At 42.8% G+C, this 21,108-nt stretch overlaps 1 protein-coding gene and 1 long non-coding RNA gene across 2 annotated transcripts in view; both read left to right on the forward strand.

Annotated features, from left to right (window-relative positions):
* Nup58 (nucleoporin 58kDa) overlaps positions 1-5,302 on the forward strand; it is a 68,005-nt gene extending 62,703 nt beyond the window's left edge. Inside the window, exon 16 of the mRNA XM_005406333.2 lies at positions 4,942-5,302. Within this exon, the coding sequence (XP_005406390.1) occupies positions 4,942-5,024 (83 nt within the window). The 3' untranslated portion in view covers positions 5,025-5,302. The remainder of the gene's footprint in view (positions 1-4,941) is intronic.
* Positions 5,303-12,968: 7,666 nt separating this feature from the next.
* The window catches only part of LOC102023932, a 28,686-nt gene continuing 20,546 nt past the window's right edge, over positions 12,969-21,108 (forward strand). The window contains exon 1 of the long non-coding RNA XR_264206.1: positions 12,969-13,032. This is a non-coding gene — a long non-coding RNA (uncharacterized LOC102023932). The remainder of the gene's footprint in view (positions 13,033-21,108) is intronic.

A 21,108-nucleotide genomic window follows, 5' to 3' on the forward strand; every position in this document is an offset into this window, starting at 1 on the left:
ACTTTTCTGGTCTGCTAAGTTACCTTTTGCTTCTAATTGCTTTGCTCTTTTTCTGTTCTCATTGTCTGTGTGCTTTTGGGCCATGTTTTGAAAAATTTAATCTTCTTCTGCTAATTTTATTGGCAAGTCATTAAATTTTACTTTAATCTTCTCCATTTGTGGAGGTTCTCATTGGTTCTCTGAAAGTGTGCCTGGTGAGTTTGGTGGCCCATGACCATAACCCTAGCACTCTGGGAAACAGAAAAGAGGACTGAGTTTGAGCCCAGCCCAGGCAACTTAATGGCTTAGAGATACCCTGTCTCAGAAGCAGAAAGGTGTTGGAAGGACCCTGAATTCAGTCCTCAGAACTACCACAAAAAAGAAAAGAGAGAAAGAAAAGTAGATGAGGAGAGAGAGAAGAGAATGTGCCTGGCTATGTCAATAATCGCATTTTTTTTTACTTACACTGTTTTAAAAAGCATATTCAAAACACTTATATTTGTCATGGATAGTTCCAATATTTAAAGTGATTAAGGGTCTGATTTGTTTTTTCCTGATATTTTTCAGGGTAGCTAGTCTGTCCCCTTTCGTGGTAATTGTTTGCTGGGAATTTATCTTGGGGAATTCTCTGAAGCTGAAGACCTGGTCCTCCAGAGAGAATTTGCACTTGTTTCTGTCAGGCAACTGAAAGCACTACGAACCCAGGACCGCATTAAAATAAAATGCACTCTGAGAGTTTTCAGAGATACATGTGTATAAATGCATTCTGCAGTTCCTTCTAAGAGCCAGCTGAAAGTAATGAGTTCTCAGGGTGTAGTTATCCGCCCTGCTTGAGAGTCAAAGCTATCACAGGCAATTTTCTTTGTGAGACACTATTTGCTTTGGTAATGATGTTGCCAGGGAGTTGACAAACTGGCCTATAGATCAGACTAGCCCACTGCCTGTTTTTGTTTTCTACAAAGCAGTGGGGGTTTTTGGTTGTTTTTGAGACAGGGTCTTGCTATTTAGTTCAGGCTGGCGTTGGACTCACTATGTAGCCCAGGCTGGCCTCAAACGTGTGATATTACTCCTGCCCCAGCCTCCTAAGTACTGGGATTAGAGGCAAAAAAGTTTTACTGGAGCACAGCCAGGCCCTTGTGATGCTTCCATGCTACAGGAGTAGAGTTGGGAAGTTGGAACCGAGACCATACGATCTACAAACTCTAGGGCAATCGGTATCTTCTGGTCATCATAGAGAAAGTTTGCTGACTCCTAGTGCAGACGTTTGTCTTCGCAGTTGTGTAGGGGATTCTCTAATCTTACCTCGAATGAATGAAATCACCCTGAAGGCAAAGCTACTTTGTTAAGAGACTCAGAAGACTGTTCCTTAAGCAAGATCATTCATTTCTTTTCCATATTATGGTCCAAGGAGCGGTCCAGGACTGATGGGGCTGCCCAGAGGAGTCAAAGCCCAGACTCCTATTGGGTTGTTCTGCCAGTCTGAAGTGATATCTTTGTTTGAGTGGTGCAGGGTATTTGCCTTCCAGCTCATGGGGAACAGCAGAGTATGACCCAGAATGGCATCCTTTGCTTCTCCCTAGCACACAGCGGCCAGCATCTAGTCATACAGCTGTGAGGTGGGCTGGGATGTTTCTGACAGGTGTCATGCACTCAGCTAAAACACCTACTGGTAGAGCAGAAGGGGAGAACTCGCTGGGGGACAGTCAGCACACTGCCACAGGTGCCTGGGTCTGTCTTCTCCACAGCCACTAGAACTTCCAAGTCTTAGATTATTACCTGCTTCTTCACTGTCTCAGTCACCTTTGTCTCCTAACAGTTTACCGCATGTTCTTCCTAACTCAGCTATAGATTTAAGAGGTGATTAGGGCTGAGGAAGCGGCTCAGTGGTAGAGTTCTTGCCTTGCTTGTACAAGGCCCCAGCACCACAAAAACAACAAACAAACAAAACATATAAAACACATAAAATAAAAGGTAATTTAAAAATTGTACCCATCACTTTCAAGTGTTTTGTCATAAGACTTCTGTTTTTCTTTAAAGGAGATCTAAGCCAAGCCAAAGGCCTTAGGTTATGACTTAAGTTCTATGATGGAACTTTTTTTTTTTTTTTTTTTGTCTTTTTGAGATAAGATCTGGCTATGCAGTTTAGGTGGGCCTTGAGCTCACTTTGTAGGCGAGGCTGGTCTCGAACTCCCAATGATCCTCCTGCCTCAGCCTCCCAAGTGGTGGGATTATGGGCGTGTGCCACCATGGCCAGCATCTATGACGGAACTTGCTTTTTCTGTGTTTATAGGTTCATTAATGACCAAAAATGACTCTTAAATCACTGTTCACATCTCCATCAGCTGGGCAAAGAATAAAGAACAACATTCTTTTAAATAATTGAGCCAAAACCCATACTTTGCTGGCTATTTATTCCTTCTGGACTTATGAAGAATTCCTTCTATTCCTATGTACTGTTTTATATGCAGTTGATGTAGAATTAGTGATTCACCACTTTTTAAATCCTTTGCTCTTTGAAAATAATTAACATAGTTAGTGGATACCTACTGTAAGGTAACCAGGAGAGCCGGGAAGTCATTCTTCCTCGGTTGAGAAACAGTGTGCTCTGTGTTGTCCAGAATGATAGCCACTAACCACATTCAGCACTTGAAATATGGCAAGTGCAACCAGGAACTGAATTTTTAATTTTCATTTTAAATTTAAAGCCTAGCTGGGCATGGTGGTGCACACCTATAATCCTAGCACTCGAGAGGCTGAGGCAGGAGGATCCTTGCAAGTCTGAGACCAGCTTGGGCTACAAAGTGAGCTCAAGGCCAGCCTGAACTGCATTGCGAGTCCCTGTCTCAAAAAGACAAAAAATAAAAAATAAAATAAAGCCTGACACTTGATTCAAATCTTAGGCAACATCTAAGTTTGTTTGGAACAAATTGGATGCAGGAGTCTATTTTCAGTTTTAAACTTTATAAACCTAAATGCAAACCAAATAGCTTCTAGGAAAATTTAGCATCCCAATTGAGAATTATTTAGGTGTAAAATTCACACTGGATTTCAAAGATGTTCTAAAAAAAAAAAGACTGAGAAGGATTTTCTTAACATTTTTATATTAATGTCACATCCAAGTGATACTAGGTGAAATAAAATAATTTCATGTGTTTTATATAGCCTTAATGTGTTTAGTATAAAATTTAAAATTCTAGAACTGGTTTGCATTATGTTTCTGCTGGGCAGTGCTGATTTAGACTCTACTAACCATGCTCCTGGACCACATATGGCTTGTATACCTGAGAGGGGGGTAAATTGCAGATATTTAATTTGTGTCTTTTAAGATATTCCTCGCATCAGTAGTTTAAACAGCCTCTCACCTAGAATCCCTATTTGCATTGTTCTTTTGAACCTTGGTCCCTCATCAGAGTTCTTTCAGTGATCTTTTCAAAATCCAAATAGGATCAAATGGACCCTGTTATGGTTTGTGTCTGGATGTCCCCCCCAAAGCCTCATGCAGTCCTGGGCGGGCTTCTAGAGTTTATGATTGATTCCTGGGTGTGAGTGCTGCACCTGCCCTGGGGCAGATAGTTTGCATACAATGTAAGGGAGGGAAAGAGGCTGCTTGCCTGCTCCCCTGGTGCTCTTGTTGCTTTTGCTATCTTCCGCTGCCATGAACTGTTGCCCTCTGCCACGTGCCACCCTGCCTTGGAGCCAGCCAAGTATGGACTGAAACCTCCACAGAAGGTGAGCTAAATAAACCTTTCCTTCCTTAATTTTGGGTGCCAGGTATTTTGTCCCAGCAAGGAGAGACAAGTAACCAAGACAGACCCACACTCATTGCTGTTCTTTATTCCAAATCCCGCTGTATAAGATGCAAGACCTCTGGCAGTCTGGCTGTAATTCCTCTGCCTGCCCTTTCTCCCAGCACTCAAGCCAGGCCGTTCCAGAACACCGACTCTTTTGTACCACTTTGCAGGTGCATTTCGTACCACAGGTTGTTTTCTTTATCTGGAATACATGGTAGCCTTTCAGCTCTGCCTTCTGCTGTCTTCTCCAACTCCTCTAGTGAAGTTAAGTGCATTTGCCTCACACCCATTGGACTTTAGAACCTTAAGACACAGGTGGGCTTACCACGTTACCATGAGTTTTTAGTACTTGATAGTGTATTTGCCACATGACTGTGTAATCCCAGGAACCCCATCTTTGTATTTCATTTATTCAATTTATGATACTGGGTGAGTTTTTTGTTTTGTTTTGTTTTGTTTTTTGTCTTTTTGAGACAAGGTCTTGTTATGCAGTTCAGGCTGGACTTGAGCACATTTTATAGTCCAGGCTCACCTCAAACAATCCTCCTGCCTCAGCCTCTGAGTGCTGGGATTACAGGCATGTGCCACCACACCCAGAGTGATACTGGGGTTTGAACCAAGGGTCCTTGCACTGAACTACATCCCCAGCCCTTTTTATTTTTATGTTTCAAATTTTGCGACAGGGTCTTACTATGTTCCTAAATAGCCTATGTAGTGCCTGAACTTGTGATCCTTCTACCTCAGCCTCCTGGGGTGCTGAAATTGCATGCATGTGCCACCATGTCCAGCTTGATTTTGTCTTTGTGTTATCAATATTTAGCATCAGCTTGGATTCTATAAATATTTACTAAATGAATAATTAATGTAGTGGAAAAAGAGTTAATTCAGTGACCTCTGCTCACCTTTTTCCAGGCAGGTATTGGAAACATAGCTAGGTTTAGGGTCTCAGCACTTGGTAACTCTTTGACCTTAGCTGAGTTACCTTTGTACCCCATTAGTAAAATGGAGATAATTATTCATCCTAGAGGTTGACTGTGAGCGTTCAAATGAGTTAGCATATGTAAAGTGTTTAAATATGTGCTTTGTACAAGGTAAGCATGCAGTAAACATTAACTGTTATTACTGTCATAATACAGTCTAAACGTTTTTTTTTTTTTTTTCTTTCTCCCAGGCCACAAGTCACAGATTTTAACTGGACTTCGAAAACCCAGTGTTACGGAAACCAACGAGCTAGGAAGAAAAATCCATTTCTGAGCAGTCATTGAACAAACAAGTATCTACTTGGCAACATTTTTACAATCTTGTTACTTAAGAAGAGTAACATAAGACTTAGAGTGAGTTTGGTCAAGATGCTTGGAATTCAGAAGAGACAATCTGACTTTGATGTCTAAGGATAACCTAATGGATCGTATCCTGGAGTGCTGAAGGAGCTGAGGATTAGGCCACTAATTCAGTGTGTATAATGAATTGTGGAAATTCACAGGTGAAGGAAGAAAAGCTGATACGAAATAAAATTGACCAAGGATAGTGAATTAGATATTTGTTCATTTTAGCTATACAACTCTTTAAGAAACACTTTTTTGAGCTGTAATTCATGTACCATGAAGTTCACTTATTTGAAATGTAGAACCCAATGGTTTTTAGTGTGTTCCAAAAGCTGCATAATATCATCAGAGTTAAATTTTAAAATATTTTTGTCTCTACAAAAAGAAGCATTAGCAGTCATTCTCCTTCCCTGCCACTACCACCTGAGACTTAGGCAGGCAACCGTTTATCTGCTCTTTGTAGATTTACCCATTCTGGGTATTTCATATAAATGTGATTGATTTTCTTCAATTAGTATAATGGTTTCAAGGGCCATGCATGTTGTAGCAGATAGCAGTAGTCACTCCTTTCTGTTGCTAAATAATATTTGACCATGTGGCTATAGCAACACATCTGGTTATCAGTTGAGGAACATTTATATTGTTGCTACTTTTTGGTATTAGGAGTATTGTCTTTCTGAATATGCAGGCAGAGGATTTTTGTGGGCAGATCATTTCAGGTATCTCAGGATCGTTGGGTCATGGTGACTAACTATAACATTTTTTTTTCTCTCTTATATTTAACAGCTTGAGGAATTGCCACCTTTCCCAAAGTTGCTGCACCATTGTACTTTCTTTTTTCCATTGGTACTGGGGATAAAATCCAGGGCCTTGCACAGGCTAAGCGAGCCCCCACTACTGAGCTACACCCCCAGCCCAGTATTTTACACTCTTGCCAGCCGTAGGAGAAGGCTGCAGTTTCTCCATATCCCCACTGTCTTCCTATAGCCATCTTCACGAGTATGAAGTGGTATCTTACTGTGGCTGTGATTTACATTTCCCTCGTGATTAATCCTGGTGACCATGTTTTCACGGCATGGATGGCATGGCAGTGGTCATGTGCATACTGCACAGCTCACTGACATGCTTGCCTCATTCCTGCCTTCATTCTATTAGCAACCGTCTTGTTCCACACATTGTCTTGAAGTGTTAGAGTGAGTAAGTGAACATGCCAAACAAAACTCCCAGCCCTCATGGGCCATATTCTTTTTAGGGGAATAGACAATATATAAAATAAATGTTGAATATGTAGAATGTTACAGGGAGCGGTTCAGAGACAAGGAGAAAAGGCCTATTGGAAGAGCATCTGTGCAGCTGTCACTGAAAGAGGGAGGAGAGTGGGAACGGGTGGGAACAGAGAGGGAAGATGAGGCCGGGCCATAATGAAGACTGTGGTTTTCACTCATGTGAGACCCCAGGCTTTGGAGGATTTGTGCAGACAAGCGACAGGACCCCACAGTCCTCCGGAGTGTTTGGGGATGTGTGTGTGTGCACGCATGTGGTGGGGTGTGGCTGCCACAGGGACTCAGGACTGGGGATGCTAGACATAGAACAGTCTTCCAAACATCAGGAGAAGGCCTGCTGGGAACCACTGGCAAAGGAAAGGCAGGCATATCCCGGAGATATGTTGAGTTCCGTTGCCGGCCGCTGCAGTGCAGCAAATATCATGGTAGATCAAGTCATGTGAGCTGCTTTGGTTTCCCAGTGCATAGAAAAGTCTTGTGTATGTTACACAGTGGTCTGTGAAGTATGCAGTGGAGCTGGGGCTATGACTCAGCAGTAGAACTTGCGCTTAGTACATGTAAGGCTCCAGGTTTGATCCCCAGCACAACCAGAAGCCAAACAAACAAGCCTTCAGTTAAAGTGTGCAATAATGTTATATCTAAGAAAGTGGTGTGCACACCTTCATTTTAAGACCCTTTATTGCTAAAAATATACTAATGATCATCTGGACTTTTAGACAGATTCTGTTGTTGGGGTGGTGCTTTGTTCATTTTTATTTTGCTGGTAGAAGCTCTTGCCTTGACTTAATGGCTGCCGAAGGTTGGGGTGGCTGTGGCGAGATCTTAAAACAATAGAATCACGAAGTTTGTCCCCTTTGTTGGCTCTTCCGTATGAGAAAGCTTTCTCTGTAGCATGCAATGCCGTGTGATAGAATTTTACCCACAGTTGAATTCTTTCAAATTCTGTAGTCAGTCTTCCCAAATCCTGCCTTATAAACCAAGTGTATGCTAATATTCTTAGCATAAGAACCTGCCTTATAACCAAGTGCTAATATTCTTAGCACTTTATTGCTTTTAATATGTAGTTCAGAAACTGTAGCTCGTCTGGAAATAGCTCCACGTCCACTGAGCTTGTGTGACAAGGCTGTGTCAGTTCAGTCACATCTTCAGGCTCCATTTCTGTTTCTAATCCTCTTATTATTTCCACCCCATTTGCAGTGGTTTCTTCCACTGAAATCTTGAACCCCTCCAAGTCATCCATGAAGTCTGAAGCCAACGTCTTCCCACTTGTTAATGTTGATATTTTGATCTCCTACCAGGAGTCATGAATATTTTTGGTGGCATCTAGAATGGTTAACCCTTTTCTAGAAGGTTTCATGTTACATTTCCTAGATCAATTAGAGCAGTAGTGGAGAACCTTCTAGAGCCTTGGGTCCAAACTGCAACCCAAAACCACTTATTTATGGCAAAGTGCCGGCACTGCAATGAAACCTGAATACTGAGGTTTTACTTTAGAAAAAAAAAACAAAACAAAACAAAAAACACAACTCATACATGAACATCTTTTGTCTAAAAAGAAAAATAAATAACACACATGCCATAGGTTTGCCAACACTGCATTAGAGGAGCTACTATGTGCAAGCTGTAGTCATATTCCTTTATTTCTTAAGTAATAAAGCTTGAAAATCAAAATTACTTCTCCAGTACTGGGAATCAAACTCATGACCTCGATCTTGCCAGGCAGGCCTGTGCCACTAAGCTAAATCCCCAGTCCCCAAAATTACTTCTCGACCCATGGACCACAGAATGGCTGTCATGTTATCAGGCATGACAATACCATTAATCTCATATATTTCCATCAGGGGACTTGGGTGGCCTGGAGCTTTGTCAGTCAGCAGTAATATTTTGAAAGAAATCTTTTTTCCTGAGCAATAAAGTATTCAACAGGGGGCTTCAAATATTCAGTAAGCCCCACACTGATGTGCTGTCCTCCAGACTTTGTTGCACTGTTTATTGAGCACAGGCGCACGGCACATAGTATCACCTTAAAGGCTTTGGACTGTGGGATGGTGAATGCTCATTGCCCTCATTTAGAGTCACCAGCTGCATTAACCCCTAACAAGAGAGTGAGCCTGTGCTTTGAAGCTTTGAAGCTAGACATTGACTTCTCTCTAGTTGTGAAAGACCTCTATAGTGTCTTCTTCCAGTAGCAGGTCTTTTATCTACAGTGGAAATCTGTGGTCCTGCATGGCCACCTTAGCTAGGTCTTCTGGGTAACTTGACGCTTCCTCTTATACTTTGATGTTATGGAGATAGCCTCTTTCCTTATACCTCATGACCCAACCTCTGCTGGCTGCAGATGTTTCTTCTGAAGCTTGCTTATCCCTCTGTGTCTTCACAGAATTAAAAAGTGAAGGCTTCACTCTGGGCTAGGCTTTGGCTTAAGGGAATGCCGTGGCTGGCTTGATCTTCTACCTAGACCACTAAAACTTTCTTTATATCAGAGCTAAGGCTGTTTTGCTGTTTTATCATTGTGTGTGCACTGGTGTGACACCTTCTATTTCCTTCAAAACTTTTCCTTTGCGTTCTTAACTTGGCTAACTGGCCCAACAGGACTTGGTTTCAGACTGTCTTTTTTGACATGCCTTCCTCTCTGAGCTCAATCCTTTCTACTTGTTTATTTAAAGTGAGAGACGTAGGTCTCTTCCCACCAGTTGAAATGTAGAGGCCATTGTTACCTTATTATTTGGCTTAGTTCCACTATTGTCTGTTGTGGAATTGGGAGGCCCAAGGAAACAGGTAGAGCAGGGAGAACACACAGCATTTATTGACTAAATCCGTCTTATCTGGGTGTGATGTGTGGTGCCCGAAACAATTACAGCAGTAACACGAAAGATCACTGGTAACAGCTCACCACAAAAAATATAACAGTGATGAAAACCTTTGAAATATTGTGAGAATTACCGAAATGTGACACAGAAACCCAAGATGAACTCATGCTGGAAAAATGGTACCAAGATTTCTTGATATGCAGTTCCACGGAACGTCAGTTTGTGGAAGCTTTCCTAGCTGCAAAGCACAGCAAAGCAAAACACAACAAACATAGAGTGTTTCTGTGACAGATGGAGAGAGAGGCTCTTCCCGCAGTCCGGGTGAGGCGTGAGGGTGGCCTGGAGCCAGCTGGGGCAGCGTAAGTGACAAAGAATCCTGTGACTCCCGGTATAACTGGAAAATGGAGGTGAAGGACCCGCTGGCAGGTGGAATGTGGGTAAGAATAAGGACAGATCATGGAGTCAGACTCACCGAACAGGATAAGACGGAGGGCGGGGGGAACAAGTGCGGTCAGACCTGGGAGGTTAGAAGTTCTCAGACTCAGAGGCCAGGGCGGGGAGACCACTGGAAGCACAGCGAGGTCTGGGCGGTGATGGGAACTCACTGTCTCATCAGGCCGGGCCAGCAAAGGAGAGACACAGGGAAGAGCCGACCTTTCCCACAGGAAGGACTGGGGTGGTGGGCGGAAAAGCAGGGAGACTGAGCCCACCCAGTGACAGGGAAGGAGAGGGGTTAACGCGCTGAGAGGAACCCTCTGGCCCCTGCCCAGCACAGTTGGGCGGGTGGAGCGCCGGAGGGGGCAGCCTGACTGGAGCAGGGCCACAGGAGGGTGGAGGCCAGGGCTTGATATCACGGCCTATTCTCCCAATAGTCACCCTCTTGATGGACAGACACAAAACAACTGACTTGAGGACTGCCTACCTCACAGGAGGCAGATTGTAGAAGGGAGTCAAAATGCTGCACTCCACAAGAACTTGTTTCCCATTTTCAAAAAAAGTTTTTGTGTATTTTTTCCCTTAATGCTTTTGCCCCAGTGGCAGGCCCTGAGTGTCAGGCCCTGAGTGGCAGGCCCCAGTGCCAGGCCCTGAGTGGCAGGCCCTGAGTGGCAGGCCCCAGTGGCAGGCCCTGAGTGGCTGATTGTTTGTAGTCCAGGTGGCTAAAACGCCAGAAGATCTCAGTCTTCTTTCTGGCCAGAAGGGGCAGGGACTATGGAGGGAAAGTCAGGGAATGGGATTTTATAGTTCTGTGTTTGAATCACATAAGTCTCAGATTAACCCCTGCTGTGAATGTGCAGGACACAGCCAAACCAGGGGGCAAACACAGAAGTGAATCGACCTTTGACTCTGAAGCAAAACCCAGCTTGTGGTCTAGAGTTAACCAGGACAACTGATGGTTGTTACCTAAAATAATCCATATAGTCTAAAGGATTAGAATAGAACCCACAGTGTATATGACAGAACAGTTGTGATGGTTGGGGCACAAACTAAAATTGCACGGACACACAAAGAACCATGACAGTGTACACCCCCAGGGGAAAATACAATGCTGAGATGCTCCAGCAAGCAGGAAAAAACCCACTTGGGATTACCCTAAAACCCTAAGAATTCTCCACGGACAAAAAATTATAATGAAGAACCAAACTGACATTTTAGAACGGTAAACTACAATATCTAAAATTAAAAATTCACTGGAGGAGTTAATAGCAAAATGAAGATGATAGAGGAATCAGTGAATGTAGGGGTCAATAAAAATGACCAAATCTGCAGAACCGAGAGAAAAAGAATTGAACAAAAATGATAGAGATTTAGGGATGTGTGGTGTGATGTAAAAAATCCAGCATATGGGTAATAACCATTCCAGATGGAATGGACATAGTGACCCGGAGACAACATTTGAAGAAATAATGGTCAGAAACTTCATGAATTTAGTGAAAACTCACACATGAGTAGATTTTTAAAAAAACCACCTAACTCCACGCAGAACAAATTCAAAGGTACAATGCCTAGACATATGATGATCAAGTTGTGTAAGACCGAAACTAAAGAACAACACATATAAAGTTACTTTAGAAAAAATAGCAAATTGAATATAGGGGACACAATCCGAATCACGGATTTCTCATCAGAAACCACAGAAGGAGGGCAGTGGCATCTCTGAAGTGCCAGAGGGGGAAAGTAAGACCTGAGGGTTCTAGACCCAGTAAAAATGTACTTTCAGGTTCAAAGTGAAATAAAAACATTGCCAGAAGAAAGAAAGCCGAGGGACTCTATTAACCGTGATGAAGGAGCCAGGCAAGGTGCTGCACACCTGTAATTGTTGCTACTTGGACAGCTGAGGCAGGAGGCTCACGAGTTCAAGGTCAGTCTGGGCAACGTAGACCCTGTGTCAACATTTTTAAAAAGTGCTGGAGATGTACTCCAGTGGTAAACTGGCCTGGGTTCGATCCCCTGTTAGAGGTTGCGGGTGGGGAAGGAGAGATGCTGAAGGAATTTCTTTAGGCTGAAAGGAAATGATTCCAGGTGGAGAGCTGGATCTTACCGAGTTCTTTACACATCGTCATTTAAAAGCAAATCTACAGCACTGTCTGGTGCAGTCATCAGAGGATGAGATATAAGAGCTCTGACACAAGGACATCTGGGGAGGGTCAGGGACTTGGACGGCTGTAAGGTGTCTGCATTTTACAGGCTCTAAATGGATGAGCAGGTTGGGACTATTGAAATCCCCTGAACAACCACCACCAACAACAAAAACACCAGGAGATACAAACAAAATGTGTGCATCCAGCTGGAGTGTTAAGTACGGCGTGTTCAAACAGCTACAAGAAGGCAGTAACGGGGACTGGAGCAATACTTTGGGATTAAAGTAAATGCTACCTTGATTGTGATTATTTCACTGGTGAATTCATACGTCTGACCTTATTATATCGTATGATTTAGGTGTGTGTAGTTTATTGCACACCAACTTTTACCTCCAGAAAAGTTGCTTGTTGTTTGGAGAGCAACAGACAGAGAGAGACAGATGGAAGGAGAGAGGGAAGTGAAGCTGCTACTGGACTTGGATTACTGGAAGATGGGGGGGGGGTAAGAAGTGGAGGGAGCCGGGCGTGGTGGTGCACGCCTGTAATCCCAGCACTCGGGAGACTGAGGCAGGAGGATCGTTGTGAGTTTGAGACCAGCCTGGGCTACAAAGTGAGTTCAAGGCCAGCCTGAACTGCATATGGAGACCTTGTCTCAAAAAAAAGAAAAAAGAAAAAAAAGAAAGAAAGAAAGAAAGAAAGAAGTGGAGGGAAGGCTGGGTGGCATGACGCATGCCTGTAACCCCAGCACACGGGAGGCTGAGGCAGGCGGGTCGCTGGAAATTCCAGGGCAGCCTGGGCTACAAAGTGAGTGCAAGGCCAGCCTGAACTGCATAGTGAGACCGTCTCAAAAAGACAAAAAAAAAAAAAGAGGAGAACAAAGGCTCAGTGGCTTTGTGGTAGAACGTGTTCTTAGCATGTGTGCAGCCCCGAGTTACATGAGAAAAATGTGTGTGCGTGTGTGTGCGTGCTCGCCTGATCAGAATGAATTAGTAGGGTTTTTTGTTTTTGTTTTTTAAGATGGAAGAAATAATGGAATGTTTGTATGCCGACAGAAAGACCTAGTGGAGAAGGTAAAACTGCTGATGCAAAAGAGTTTAAAGAGAGTTGCCCGGATGTTGTCCTTTGATAAGGAGGGAGGCGGCATCTTTGCAACACAACTGGTCTTGAGCTAGGCCGGCGTATCCATAGCAACCAAAGAGGTGCGGGTCCCAGGGCAGGATGCTGAAGGCGGGACCTGTGCTGGGAGCCGCTGATGGCTGCACGTGGTGAGGGGCCGAGGCGTGAAGGTCTGAGGAGAAGATATGAAAGAGTGACCAGGACGGCTGAGCGCAGACAGCCTGTTGTCAGCGAAGCTAAGGGCCTCTCCTGCACCCCCACCTTGTTGTTTGTTTATTTGTTTTGGTCCAAAGCTGCGGGCTTGGGGTTGAACTCAGAGCTGGGAATTGAATTTAAGGCCTTCTGCCTTGCGCTACTTCCCCAACCCTTTTTATTTTTCATTTTGAGCCAGGATCTCCGAAAGTTGTTAAATTGCTCTGGCTGGTCTCAAACGGTCCTCCTGCAGGCGTTCCGGGCAGGCTTCCGGCGCCCCCTTGAGGCCGGCGGTGAGGAACGCCGCCAGCGAGGCGCAGTCCCCCAGAGCGGGATTTTCTCCTCACCCGCGCGGGTTCGGGTGTGCAGGGCGGGTCTCGCGTTGAAGCAGGTTTCTGGTATTGCTAAGCAGGGACCAGGACGCTAAGGAGGGGTGGAGGGAGGTATGTTCAGATTACAGAATTCAAGCTGGGTAAGGAGGGGAGTGAAGAATTGAAGGACGATAAGGCATTTGTAGAATCCGTGGGTTCTAGGTCCCACATAGGCAGAACTATTGGTTTTAATACAGACATTCCCCACTTAACGACATGCCTGTTTAATGACTCTTCAGACTTACAGCTGCCGCTCAGACTGACCACCTGCTTTTGTGTACAGTTCTGTGCATCTTGTTTATAGAGCCTCAATGTCTTTTTGGGGATAGTTTGTACAGTACTGTATTTTTTACTGACTGTACTGTACAGTACGGTGCTTAGTTGTATGACCTGTTACGCAGTACAGCTGTGCATGTAACAGCCATGCAAGGAAAGGCGAAGGCGTCAAGTCGGAGTTTCCTTTGACCATGTCTTTGTCCTGAATACTGCAGTGTACACACTATACACACTTTCCTCCTTTAGCAACCAATTCATTTAACAACGTCGTCGCAGGGACAGAGCTTGGTCTTTGATGAAGACTGTCTGCATTTGAAAAGACATGCTGGAAACGTAGATGACGGCAGTGGAACGTGATCGCTGAAACTGAGGTTGGGTGTTCCGGTTTGCATCTCGAAAGGCAGGGCTTTGGGAAGGTGATTAGGTGAGGGATGCTCTAACCGCGTCAGTAGTAAGGACGCAGAGCAGAAGCTCACAGGCACTGCAGATGCAAGCGCAAACGGATACACAGTAGCTGCATTGCTGTTAGAACAAGGGCCTGGTGGGAGGAGTGGGAGCTTGTGGGGCAGCCCTGAAGGCTGTATTCTAGCTTCTGGCCCATGCTCTCTTTTTGGCACTTTTTCTTTCTGACTGTTCCTGGTTGTCAGCATCTTTTTTCCTCCACACCTATTATGGTTCGTGTCTAGATGTCTCCCCAGAGTCTCATGCGGTCATAGGTGGGGAGTTTTGAAGGTGGCTGGATAAGGGTGTGTGTGATACTGGGACTGAGCACGTCATGCTGGTATTGGGTGTAATGCTGGGACTAAAGGTGCCCTAACCTGGGTGGCAGTGGCACCACCCAAAAGGTGAGGGCCCTGGAAGAGATAAACGGGGCAGAAAGAAGGCAGGCCTGCTGCTTGCTGCTGCCTGCCTGCCCTACCATGGACTGTTTCTCCTCTGTGGGGTCCCTCTTCCATGCCACCCCGCCTTAGAACCAGGAACTATGGACTGAAACCTCTACAAACTGTGAGACAAATAACCCTTTCCTTCTTTAACTTTGGGTGTCAGATACTCTGTCTCAGCAATGGAAAGAAACCAACACAGTGCCCTTCTTACATGCTACTCTGCCTCCGAACCAGCCAACCATGGATGGAACCCTCTGACACTAGGAGCTAAAATAAGCCCTTCCTTATTTATGTTGTGTGTCAGATATTTTGTCTCAACAATGGGACGGGTGCTTGATGGTGATTACTAATTTCAAAGTCTAGAGCTATGCTTTTCAATATAACAACTGCCTGCCTTGGTGGTTATTTAAAATTTTTAAATTTTTTGTTAGTGTATGTTTGCAGTACATAATGGTTACTTCCTCTTGGGGAGCTGGTACCTGCACATAGCACGTCTTCATTCTATTTTTCATCCCCAGCCCCTCATACCTCCAACTCCTTCCATCTCTGATCCTTGCAAAAGACCTATCTTGCTATTTCTTATCTTTTATTTTGCTCTGCATATTTTTGGTTTCTCATATAAGAGAAACCATACAATATTTAAGCTGAGTGTCTGACTTTATTCACTTAAAATTATGATCTCAAGGTGCATCCATTTTCCTACAAATGATTCAAGTTTATCCTTGTTTGTGGTAGAATAACATTCCATTGTGTTAATACCACATTTTATTTATCCATTCGTCTGTTGATAGGCATATAGGCTGTGTTCAAGGTAGGCTGTTCTGAGCTGTGCTGCTATGAATGTGGGTATGCTTGTAATATGATGTCTTTAACTCTTTTGGGAAGATACCTAGAAAAGGAAGAGCTGGGTCAAATGGAATTTCTAGTTTATTTGTTTGAGGAATCTCCACATGGATTTCCATAGTGGTTGTACTAGCTTGCACCAACAGTATAGAAGGAGTCTTTTTTCTCTGTAGCTTCCCCAACATTTGTTATTGTTTGATTTCTTGATGATGGCCGGTCTTGCTGGAGTAAGGTGGAATCTCAGTATTGCACTAACTTGCATTTTTCCACTGGCCAGTGATGTTGAACACTTTTCATGTATTAGCCATTTGTACTTCTTCTTTTGGGAAGTGTCTGTTCCTTTCAGTTGCCCATTTTGATTGGGACTTTTATTTTGGGGAGGTCTAATTTCTTGAGTTCTTTATATAATCTAGATAGTAGTCCTCTGTCCAAGGGAGAGCTGGCAAATTCCCCCACCCCAATTTATGTCATCTGCTCACTCTTTTTTGGTTATCTGTTTTGCTGTGCAGAAACTTTTTAATTTGATATGATCTCCTTTGTTGATTCTTGGTCCTATTTCTTGTGCCGTTGGCATTCAGTTTAGAAAGTTCTTGGTACACTTATGTGTCCAAGTGTTTTATTTATTTTATCTTCCAGCAAATTGTTTCTGTTTTAACTTTTAGATCTTTGATCTATTTTGATTTCAGTTTAAAACATGGTGAGAGATACAGGTCTGGATTCAATCTTCTGCATGTGGATAGCCAGTTTTTCTGGCACTATTTATTAAAGAGGATAGCTTTCCTCTACTGGATATTGTTTGCCTGTTTGTGAAAGATTAAATAGTTGAATGCACCTGAGGTTGTTTCTGCTTCCTTTATTTTGTTTTATTGCTCCACAGGTCTGCTTTTGTGCTGGTACCATGCTGTTTTTTTCACTGCAGCTTTATAATATAACTTGAAGTTTGGGATCGGGATACCATCTGCTTTGCTCTTGTTGCCCAGGATTGCTTTTGCTGTTCTGGTCTGCTTTGTGCTCCATATGAATTTTTGGATTGTTTTCTCTAACTTTGTGAGGAATGCTATCCGTATTTTGATTGATATTGCATTAAAACTGTATACTAGTTTTGAGAATATGGCCCTTTGGACAATATTGGTTCTGCCTATTCAGGAACAAGGGCTATCTTTCCATTTTCTGATGTCCCCTTTGATCTCCTTTTGCAGAGTGTATACTTTTCATTATACAGATCTTTCACATCTTTTGATAGGTTAATTTCTATGCATTTAATTTTTCTTGAAACTGTTGTGAGCGAGTTTTCCTAGTTTTTTTTTTTCTCAGTAGGTTCATTATTGTTGGGCAGAACGCTACTGATTTTTGTGTGTTGATTTTGTATTCTATTGCCTTGCTAATTTATTAGTCTTAAGTCTTATGGTTGAATTGCTTGTTCATTTATTTTTTTGTGGATTCTATGTAAACGATCTTATCATCTGTGAATAAGGACAGTTTGACATTTTTCTTTCCTATAAATATTCCTTTTGTTTCTTTTGCTTGATTTCTCTGGCTAAGGTTTTGAGTACTATATTCAACCTAAGTAGTGATAGTGGACATCCTTGACTTGTTCCTAATTTTAGAGGGAAAGCTGTCAGTTTTTCCGCAATTTATATGATTTAGCCATTGGTTTGTCATAAATGGCTTTGATCAGATCAAAGCCATTTGGTCTTTTTGTACCTGTCTGTTTGATACCTTTTCATGGACTCTAATTCTTTGCTAAAGTAGTGATTCATGTTCTAAATGGCTTTGATCAGATCAAAGCCATTTGGTCTTTTTGTACCTGTCTGTTTGATACCTTTTCATGGACTCTAATTCTTTGCTAAAGTAGTGATTCATGTTCTATATCATTTTGGTTAGTTCATCTAGCTCTTTATTAGTGTGTTCTGTAAACTCCCTGATCATTTTGTTAATTAAGCTCATCATTTAGTTATATCTTCTTTGACCTTGCCAGGAACATTGTTGATCTTCTTAAAAATTCTCTTCTGTTATCCTTTTGAATAATTCAGCTGTGTAGCTTTCGATTTCCTCCCTCCCCTTGCTCTGTGGATCAGCTTTGGAGAGAAGTTGGGAGTTTTTGGAGGCATTTTGTTGGCTTGTCTTCTCGTGTTTCTATTGTTGTCTTTGTTTTGTTTGTTTTGTGCTGAGGCTTATGCGTGCTTATGGTGGGTTTTGTTGCTGGTATGGAGGCTGCTTTAGTTAGTGTCTGCTTTCCAGTGGTGCGCTCTGGGTGTGCCTAACTATAGGCCTTTGTCTCTGTCGAATATAGACAGCTAAGTAAGGTAGAAATATTACAGGTGGCCACATAGGGACAGGCCCTTAAGAGTCAGTGTGGAAGATGAGAATACATTGTAACTGTGGAGGAGGCATATCCTTTGACAGCCAGACCCCAAGACAGAAGATAGGATGACTACACGCACATACTTCCCCTAGGGATGAACAGCAGTGCCTGATAGTCTAAATAGATGTCCATCACCTTGGGTTGGGGACCAGGAAGAGCCACTGACCCACCTCTTCCAGGAAAATCCTCTGTCCCATTCCATGTTGCTGCTACATGACGGGCTTCCGCATTTGATCCCCAGTTAATCAGTATTACCTAAGCAATTATACTCATAATTTTATTGGTTCACCGTAGGTTTTTTGCCCCACCTCACGCCCACCTTGTGATTTCCCATTGGATCGATGTTACCTAAGTGACTATGCTTCTCATCTTGTTAGCTCGTAGTTTTTTCCACCTTACACCTGCTTCACCTTGCAGTTTTGCTCTATAATATTCCCTTAAGCAGAGGGATCCTTGGCAACTCACTCAGGACCCTTCCATCTCTCTTGGGCAGAAGCTTTCTTTCCCCAATAAATAATTCTGCTCTTAACCTCCGTCGTTCCCAGAATTCATTCTTTGATTTTATAGAACAGGACCTCATACTGGACATCTAGCAGGTTAGGAGTTATTTCCCCTACATAACCGAGATCAGAGCACTCGTTAATTTGGGAGCGGAGGCTGCAGTGACTGGCCCAGCAGCCAGTTCTCAGAAATGGGCCTCCAGCTGTGCAACTGCTCCCCTCCATGTATGGCTGGGGTTAGTCATCAGGAACACGATACATGTCATGACTTGCCTGAGTGTAAACCACCAGGAAACAAAGAATCCTGGAGGTTCCTCTGAGGCTGAAGGAATAGGAACAGGCTAAAATGGGGGCCAGGCCACTGGCAGCCAAAAGAGAGGCCTCTCTGGGACCTCCTGGACCTCATCAGCAGAGCCAGAGGAAAAGGACACGCCTCTGACACGCGGACTGCAGCCTGGCTGAGCAACTGCTGCTGGCTGGAAGGAAGTTCTTTCAACTCCTTGAAAAAGAGAGGACCCTGAGCAGGCCACCAGGGCCCTCCACTGGCAGGCCCCAGACAGAAGACAGGGCAAGAGCAGCCAACCTCAAGAAGTCCTCAAATAATTAGGACAACCTTATATCCCCAGATTTAAAAATATTTACTATCTCCTCTTCTACAATCCCCATAGATTTATTTTTTCCTCAGTAAAACAAATGTTCTTGTTAAAAGAAGAAAAAGAAGAGTCCATGTGTAAGGACTTTAGGGAGGCCGAGTGTGAGAAATGAATGACAGACAGGACAAATTCTGTGGATTTGACAGAGAGGCAAAGGGGAAACGGGCCTGACTGCGCTGCTGTCTGGATGTAGAGCTGGGGATTTTGCTGGCGTCACACAGAATTCTAGGCTCTTGTGACTCTTCTATGTGAGAACCTTGAACAAATCTGTTTCCTTCATTTACAAATATATTATATGACACATGGGTACATACAATCCATGGATGATATTTTATGTATGCAAAAAAGTATGAGTTACATGAGATAATAAATGAAGTGCAGATATGATAAGTATGTAATAATAACAAATATATAGTATGTCATGTAAAAATAAATATAAGCATAAAATAATAATATAAATTGTGAGGATTAATATTAAACATCTTGAAATCACTATTCCATCTAGAAGCCAGACCATGGTCGGTACTGCTGAAGCTACCTTTGTCCTCTTACCCGCTCCCATCTTCCTGGCTCTTTAGAGAAGTATTGTTTTTGTCTTTTCCTCAATGTTTTAAAAATAGTTGTATCACATATGCATATTTCCCTAAGCACTGCACTTGCCTGTTTTTGAGTGTTGTAAAAATGGTACATTACATGGAGTCTCTTACAAATTGCTTATGCTCACTCAGCATTACGTTTTCTATATTTACCCGTGCTGTAACCATATGTAGCTCACCAACTTTACTACTGAGTAATAATTCCTTGTGTAAATACTTAACCATCTCTTCTCCTGAAAGTGAGCATGTGGCTGACTTTATGTTGTTTTCTATTATATGGACAAGCAGTTGCCATGAACATTTTTGCCTGTTTCCTGGGAAGTGGTTTTTTTTAAATCTGTGGATCACAGTCCATAAGTAATGCATGAAAATCAATTTAGAAGGCAGCTTGCATGCAGAGCACAAGCAGAGGACACAGAGGAGAGTGAGAGTGGAGACTGGTTTAAACCAAAACTGGCATCTTAATCACCAGAATGAGAAACAGAGGGAAAGAGCGCAGAGAGGAGATTCTATAAGGCTCCCTTGGATTTTTGGAAACATGGAGTTATTCCTTGGGCTGTGTATTGGGAATCCACAGCCAGGATGTCAGTGGAGACATCAAGGATCCGGTACTACTCTAAAAGAAAAATATCACAAATGTTACATGGCAAAACTGCAAACAATCTAGAATGTCAAAGTCCATGCTGCTGGGCCGGTTGGATCAAGAAGTTTTTGCCAAGAGAGTACATGTGCCACTTGAGTGTATTACACCCTGCTTTGAACTGAGGTAGACTGCTGAAATGCAAAGAAAAGAACGGAAGTCAGAAGAGGAAAGCACCTGTGGGTACAGCAAATGACTGTTTCAGGTAAATCGGTTACATACAACACATAGTCCAGCTTTTAAGCCAAATTGATATCTTTTTCATCTAGTTTGTTTCATTTAGTTTTCACTTAGTTTGGGCCCATCACAGTTATTGATATGATCAATATATTTCACTGCAACTCAGTCATGTTATTTCATGTTATAATTATGGTAACTCTTCTGTATTCACTGTATTTCTTTCTCTACATATTTTCCCATTGTGCTTTTGTTTTCAAATTTCTTTGGGTAATTTAGAAAGACTTTTGTGTTCGTTCCAGTGGATTAACTTTGTACTTAAATCTTTTTATTGCTTTTGGTTACTTTTTTCTCATTTAACCTTTTATTGTTTTATTTGTTGATTTCTAATAATATCCTTTTATTTTGACCTATTGTCTATATAATAATCAATGAACTTATTTTACTTTCCTCTTTTCCTGCTCTGGTTTATTTATTGCAGTTATTTCCACCTTCTCAAACAATGAAGATGTGTGTCTTAAGCACAGAGCCTCCCTCTTTTTCCTTTTAAGCCTAGATCGACATTTAAACATAGTGAGTGTCTGGCATCAACCTGTTTGCTTTTGGTTGGAGAATGTTCATCTTCTGGGATACTGCTCAAGCGGGACTTCTCAGTACACTACTTCTTGAGCTCTTGCATGCTTAAAGTTTATTTTATTTATTTATTTATTTATTTATTTATTTTTCTT

The sequence above is a fragment of the Chinchilla lanigera genome, unplaced genomic scaffold, assembly GCF_000276665.1.
Source record: "Chinchilla lanigera isolate Chin_1 unplaced genomic scaffold, ChiLan1.0 scaffold00096, whole genome shotgun sequence".
Classification (NCBI taxonomy): Eukaryota; Metazoa; Chordata; class Mammalia; order Rodentia; family Chinchillidae; genus Chinchilla; species Chinchilla lanigera.